Source organism: Cynoglossus semilaevis, chromosome 11 (assembly GCF_000523025.1).
Source record: "Cynoglossus semilaevis isolate Cse_v1.0 chromosome 11, Cse_v1.0, whole genome shotgun sequence".
Lineage (NCBI taxonomy): Eukaryota > Metazoa > Chordata > Actinopteri > Pleuronectiformes > Cynoglossidae > Cynoglossus > Cynoglossus semilaevis.
This window is the reverse complement of record NC_024317.1, coordinates 20,020,217-20,027,650: the sequence shown is the minus strand read 5'-3', so window position 1 is coordinate 20,027,650 and position 7,434 is coordinate 20,020,217. Positions and strand designations below refer to the sequence as shown.

The following is a 7,434-nucleotide window of genomic DNA, read 5'->3' as shown; positions in this document are numbered from 1 at the left end:
TCATTTATGAATGGCATTGAAAGAAAAGACCAACACATTTCTGCACTTGTTTAATCTATCTGGCAACTTCTGAGGGCGTCACGCCATGGTCAGTGTTGTGGTCATTTACAGGGTATAATTAGCCTTATGCTTAAGCGTGTCCTGCTGGTCATGTGCTCTTATCTGACACTCATTACCATGACCTGGACCCAGCACTCAGCTGACCACTGTCTGAAGCACTGATCATGTTTTTTACTGCATCTCAATGTCATGTTATATATATATATTATGTATGTATATACACTACCGGTCAAAGGTACAAGTCACCGACCCTGGATCCAGCAAAACAGCCCCAGACCATCGCACCTCCTCCTCCATGTTTGACAGTTGACGGTAGTGATGGTAGTGGTCAAGTTGGTGTCAAAATATTGTTGGCAATGTTATTGTTGATGTGCAATAATTTGTAGGTCCTGCAAAATGTGTTATGGTCACAGGCCTGGCTACAGTCAGTCTGAGGGTTAGCTATACAATCAAACCCAAACAGCAGGTTTGTCATATTATGTGCATATTTTTGTCATATCTGTGTCATACCTGTGTTTGTTTCAGGTGCCGTGTTTGTGCAGCGGTGCAACATGTCTGCTGTGCAGCTGCTGTCCGAACAGCAGGAACTCCACCGTAACCAGAATCATCTATGCCTCTCTTCTGCTGCTGTGGACCATAGTGGCCTGCATCATGCTGTCACCTGGTGTGGATGACCATTTGAAAAAGGTAAGAGGTGGGGGGGGTTTCCTGTAGAGCGGTCAGCCACTCAACTATAGTCACAGGTTACTCCAATCTCTGCAAATCACAGCTGTTCTATTCAACATTGGTAGATCCCCGGATTCTGTGTAGATGATCCGTCCGCTCCGGGCCCACACGCCGACCTTAGATGCGACATGTTTGTTGGCTACAAGGCTGTGTACCGTGTCTGCTTTGGCATGAGCATGTGGTTCTTGGGATTTTGTCTTCTCACCTTCAACATCAAGAGCAGCAGAGATCCCCGTGCAGCCATTTACAATGGGTGAGAACGGACGCTCTGTTACAATACACACGGTACATTTGACTTGTACTGAAACTCACGTAGTACATTTGACTTGTACTGAAACCAACAGGCTGACTTTATGTGTGCGGTGGGAAAACACTCGAAACCAACAGGCTGACTTTATGTGTGCTAGCCATTGATGGGAGATGCTGCCCTTTATCTTTTCTCCGGGTTCCTGTAAGGCTTTGAAAATTGCATGCACATACTCCCCGTTTCTGAGTTACTGCTAGGCCAGATAATCTGACAGGTGGCAATGGTTTGGAGGTCATCTTGCCCCCCCCCCACTCATATTCTTGTACGCACACACAAATGTATCCAGCGCACTATTATGTAACTGTCGTGCAGACAAGTGCCTGAGAGCTTCATTAAAGCTTAAATGACAACTTTTTCATTTAACTCTCAATAAAACTTTTTAAAACGAACAACGTACACGAATAAAAAGTTTTCTGGCCTAACGGAAACTCAGGAAACAGGGAGTGTGCGCATGCAATTGTTAAGGTCTTACAGGAACCGGAGAAAAGATAATGGGTCGCACACATAAGGTCAGGCTGGTTGTTTCAGTGTTTTTTCCACTGACTACATGAGTTTCAGTACACAATATAATTTTGTCATAACACACGATTCTCCTCCTGTTTTCTATCATATTTTTTTATTCTGTATATTTCCAGGATGGGACAGTTTTATTTTAGTTGGATTTTATTTATATCCTTTATTTATGTTAAAACTGCAACATCTATTGGGGGAAATGTATTAATTTATTTCAAGATACACTACCGGTCAAAAGTTTTAGAACACCCAAATTTTTCCAGTCATTTATTGCAATTCAAGCCCAATGAATAGCTTGAAATGGTACATAGGTAAGTACTGAACAGCCAGAGGTTTGGTAAAAAAAAAAAGGTTTGGTTACCCAAAACTGAAAAATAATGTACATTTCAGAATTATACAAGAAGGCCATTTTCAGGGAACACAAAGTGGGTTAACAATTTAAAGCTGAATCAGCCTTGAAAGCTGGTGCTACTAATTCCTACAGGTGTCCCAACTTTTCTGGATTACTTACAACCCCCTCTGTCTGCATAAAGGCAGTGTTGGAACACACTGTGGTACCAGACCCTCATGAGCATCAGGTGAACGGTATTGTACTGCAGAAAGTAGTGTGTTGCTACAAAAATGGCAAAAAAAGGGGCAATTATTTCCTACAGGGAAACTGCAAAGAAAGTCAAGGTATCAGTGAGTACAGGTTCCTTCACCATCAAAAGGAGGTCACAAACTGGGGCAAAACTCTGACAGGAAGAGGTCTGGCTGACCCAAAGCCACAACTGAACCAGAGGACAAGTTTCTGAGAGTCAACAGTGTGCGTGACAGGCGGCTCTCACAGGACCAACAGCTTCAAGCGCAGCTTAATAGTGGTCGTAGTAAGCAAGTCTCTGTTTCAACTGTGAAGAGAAAACTTCGAGCTGCGGGTTTGACTGGACGAGTTGCAGCAAGAAAACCATCGCTAAGACGTCAGAATAAGACAAAGAGGCTCGCCGGGGCCAAGAACCACCACCGCCATTGGACTACTGAAGACTGGAAGAAGGTATTAGGGACAGATGAATCCAAATTTGAAATCTTCGGTTCATCACGGCGTAGAGTAGGTGAAAGGATGCTTCCACAGTGTGTGGCTTCAATTGTCAATGTCTGGATCCAGGGTCGGTGACTCTTGTTCAGAGTGAGAGGGCCCCCTGAACCAAAATGGCTACCACAGCATCCTGCAGCGCCATGCAATACCCTGTGGTATGCGTCTAGTTGGTCAGGGGTTCATCTTACAGCAAGATAATGACCCCAAAACATAAGTCCAAGCTATGCCAGCACTATCTTGCGAAAAAAAGAACAAGCTGGTAAACTTGAAAACACGGAGTGGCCAGCACAGTCTCCTTAATCTTAAACCCCTATTGAGCTGGTTTTGGGATGAAATGGACAGAAGAGTGAAAGCAAAGCAAACCACCAAGTGCCACACATTTATGGGAACTTCTGCAACAGACATGGGAAGAACTTTCTGAAGAATATTTGATCTCTATTGTAGAGAGAATGCCTGGTGTGTGTTCAGCTGTATATATATATGTATATATGTATATATATATATATATAGCTGTTATATCTGCCAAAGGTGGCTACTTTGATGAGTCAACAGTTTAGAATACATTTTGGTCTATAACTTGATTCCACCATTTCTTTTTTGACTCCAATTGCTTATTTGTACTATGCTTTCACGTCTGAGTGCAATGAGACATTAAACGGCATCATTTTCAGTAAAAACACTGGAAGAATTGGGGTGTTCTAAAACTTTTGACCGGTAGTGTATATACACAAAGAGGATGACCTGTGTGACAGTTGATTTGACTTGATCTGTACTCATGCCAGGTTTGCTCTCCAGGAGTGTCTTTACTGGTTTTGGTTTTTAATATATTTAAATGTTTAAAACATTCTAGCTAAGTGCTTTCTGGAAGCTAGATTCATAATGAGACTGACGTGGTCACGAAGTTTCTGCTTTAATCTAGCAATTTAGTACAACAGTTGAAATTATTTTTTTTCCAATATCCCATTTCTGATATTGTTCAAACACTTAATTTCCGATTCTGATATTAACCAATACCGATATTGCCGAGCAGTGGCGGTTAAGGAGGCTGACTTGTGATAGATATTACATAATTAGTTTTAATCCAACTGACTTCTTCAAGTCCTTTACCAGATAGTAAACACTCTCAGACGTGCTAGCATGATGCTAGGCTACAGAATGTCGCATTGACAGTTTCAAACAAGAGCTGAGAATTTTTCAAATGTCCTTTTGTTGAGTGGTCATGTGAGTGTTTTGTTGATAAAAAGGTTAGCTTTAAGACTTTAGAGCTGACAACTCCGTTTGTTTCCAGATTTTGGTTCTTCAAGTTCGCCGCCCTGGTGGCGATTACAGTCGGGGCCTTTTACATTCCAGATGGACCGTTCACCTACAGTAAGACAAGTTTGTTTCACACAGGTTGTGACAATCGAATGTGCTGATCACAGACTGACCTTTGACCCTTCTTTTTACAGCATGGTTCATCATAGGAGCAATTGGAGCGTTCCTCTTCATCCTGATCCAGTTGGTGCTGCTGGTGGACTTTGCTCACTCCTTAAATGAGACCTGGGTGGACAAAATGGAGAGTGAGAACTCCAGAGGCTGGTATGCAGGTAGGTGGAGCTGCAGCAGCTCACTTACAGTGAGCTCCCAAAGTGAATGTTTGAAAGTAATTGTGTTTGTGTTTTATTCAGCCCTGCTGGTGGTGACGGTTCTGCTCTACGTCCTGTCCTTCACTGCTGTCGTTCTCTTCTTCGTCTTCTACACCAAGCCTGATGGATGCTCCATCAACAAGTTCTTCATTGGTTCCAACATGCTCTTCTCCATCATAGCCTCTGTGATCTCTGTGCTGCCCAAAGTTCAGGTGCGCTTTGACTACTGTCAAGGTTTAAGCTTCTCTGAAGGTTCTCTTTGTTGGACGCCTGTGTGTGTTTGTTTGTCTGCAGGAGTCTCAGCCACGGTCCGGTCTCCTCCAGTCTTCCGTCATCACCCTCTACACCATGTTTCTGACCTGGTCTGCCATGACCAATGAGCCTGGTGAGTCAGTCTGTTGTTGTTGGTTTGAAGTCACATGAACAGTCAAGTTCTGGAGAGCAGAACCGATGTTGTAACGTCATACGTGATGTACAGCAGCACAGTTCTGGAGATTGTTCTTCTCAGTGTGAGCATGAAGTATGTTGATGGCTGAAGTTGATTGATTTTTGCCACTAGATGTTGAGAACCATTCGAACAAAAGAGTTCATTTTATGTCCACATGCAAACGCTCGCTTTGTTTTTTTTATCGGGTGGGAAAGAAGTTGCATCCACATGCGTGTCTGATCGATAATTATTGACGGCCACATAGTGGTGAAACCATATATGTAATACATATGCCGCACCTACATGTGGCGCTGTACACAGACACAGACAGAGCCATCAGACGCTGTGAGAAGAAAAAGTACATGCACATAAAAATCAGTCGTCTTCTGCTACGCACCAATCAAACCAAAAAAAACAGACGATGTCCGCTATCGTTGGTCTTACCGTCTGCACCATGCTAGGTTCTTGTTGTCACGTGAGACAATGACGGGATAGAGCCATGGTGGCCTAGCGTTGTCAGATTCTCCCACTCTGGAACCTGTTAAAAATAAGTGACAAAGCGTTGTCAGAGTCTCCCACTCTGGAACCTGTTAAAAATACCAGTACCCAGAATGCTGCTGTCATGTGGATGTGTAAATAGAATTTATAGTTAGTTACCAAAGTGTGGTGAACCAAAGTGTGGTGAACCAGAAACTGTTATCTAGGTGTGTTAAATAATGGTCTGCTTGACAGGAGTAGGTACTCCTAAAAGGGTTTTTTTACGATGTAGGTCCATAAAGGATGAGGTCTGTTTCTCGTCAAGTACGGGAATCGGATGAACTTTGCCCTAAGAGTAGGAAGAAAAAACAACTGCCCAGTACTTGTGAAACTTTCTCAATAAAAGGAGCTGCAGTCCTCATACACTTTGGGAAGCTGTCGGTCTCTCTGCTCCCCCTCGCAGCGGATAAAAAGTACAACGTTGTCAGGTGTGGTTCTTTTCAGGTCATTCTATCTGCGGCAGTTAGATGACAATAGCGGTGACTGAATAACATTTAGTGACTGAATGTCATTTTCGGCACCAACAGGATGAAAGGCCATAACGATAAAATACTTAAGTTTCGCCTGATAACATTCCCTTGCGGACATGCCCTTAGTATCATTATTATCAGTATTATTATTATTGACTTGTTTGACTCATTGACCATGTCCTTCCTCACACTGACCTTCAGATGAGATGATTGTTCTGCGTCCACTGTCTCTTCTCCTCAGACCGAGAGTGTAACCCCAGCCTGCTGAGTATCTTCCAGCAGATCACGGTTCCAACCCTGGTTCCGCTGGTGGTAGAGAACCAGACGGCCGTGGTGATCATCGGCACGGAAGAGCCCGTCCTCACCTCACCACACCTGCAGTGGTGGGACCCCCAGAGCATCGTGGGCCTGGTCATATTTGTCCTGTGCATCCTCTACTCCAGGTAGGACAACGGCTTCAGTAGCTCCTGCCCCTACAGGGTCTTGGTGCAGAGAAGTAAACACCGACTGTCTTTGACCACAGCATCCGCTCGTCCAACACCAGTCAGGTGAACAAACTGACCATGGCGTCCAAAGACACAGTGATCCTGGCTGAGAGCGGCGGCAGCAGCAGCGACATGATCCCTGAGACTAAAGGAGCCAGACGCGTGGAGGACAACGAGCAGGACATGGTGCAGTACAGTTACTCCTTCTTCCACTTCATGTTGTTCCTGGCCTCGCTGTACATCATGATGACACTCACCAACTGGTACAGGTCAGTACTGCAGCTTGGTCTCTCAGTACTCTGTCTACTGTCAATCATGAGATAAATCTTCAATCTGTGTTTCCTCTCAGCCCGGACACTGACTACACTGTCAGCAGCAAGTGGCCTGCGGTGTGGGCGAAGATCTCCTCCAGCTGGGTGTGTTTGGCTCTTTACATCTGGACCCTGGTGGCCCCCGTGATCCTCACCAACCGAGACTTCAGCTAAATGACCCCGCCATCCAAACAGACACCCCAGTTTTAGTTCACCATCTGTAGAAGTGCCATAAAAGACCTCTCGTGACACTGTATACGGTTCTCACACAGATCAGAGACACTGGTGTGTTTGTGAATAGACACCGAGAAAAATTTCAAATTGCAAATATTCTTCCAAACAGGAGTTTGTTGACTGAGGTATTTTTATGATTCTCAAATTTACGATTGTACTTGAACGCCCCTCGATGCATATTTTTTACAACGGTATACAAGTTATTTCACAACTGTTACTGTTCATTTTTACTGTGAAACGTCAACATGTGTAAGTACACATGTTGCACAGCGCCGGCTGACCGTAGAAGAGAGAGAAGTGTGTATTGTCATTTTAACGCAAAATGAACTGTATCGATATTGTCCCATGCTTTATAATGTTTAAAACTACAGGGGTTAGACAATGAAACTGAAACGCCTGGTGACCCAAGGTTTGGCTATATGATTAGCGAATGAGCTGGGAGCAGACTTTTCTAGGTCGCCTTCTACTGCCTTGTTCACAAATACATTTTTTATATATTTTTTTTAAATTCCAGTGTTACTGACAAATGTAAAAATATCTTTTATAAACGCGACTATTTTATTCATGTGTGTAAGAGAATACATTGAAAATGTTTTTTCTTAAGGTCCCTTGAAGCTGTTACAGGTGCCACTGTTATCTTTGTATTGATTGAACTTTTTTTTTTTTT

General features: G+C 43.7%; 1 protein-coding gene across 1 annotated transcript in view; it reads left to right on the top strand.

The window, feature by feature from the left end:
* serinc3 (serine incorporator 3) overlaps nt 1-6,973 on the top strand; it is an 8,664-nt gene extending 1,691 nt beyond the window's left edge. The window contains exons 2-10 of the mRNA XM_008321178.3: nt 586-747; nt 852-1,039; nt 3,967-4,046; nt 4,127-4,264; nt 4,346-4,515; nt 4,598-4,688; nt 5,979-6,180; nt 6,261-6,491; nt 6,572-6,973. Coding sequence (XP_008319400.1) covers nt 586-747; nt 852-1,039; nt 3,967-4,046; nt 4,127-4,264; nt 4,346-4,515; nt 4,598-4,688; nt 5,979-6,180; nt 6,261-6,491; nt 6,572-6,707 — 1,398 coding nt within the window. The 3' untranslated portion in view covers nt 6,708-6,973. The remainder of the gene's footprint in view (nt 1-585; nt 748-851; nt 1,040-3,966; nt 4,047-4,126; nt 4,265-4,345; nt 4,516-4,597; nt 4,689-5,978; nt 6,181-6,260; nt 6,492-6,571) is intronic.
* Nucleotides 6,974-7,434: the final 461 nt, after the last annotated feature.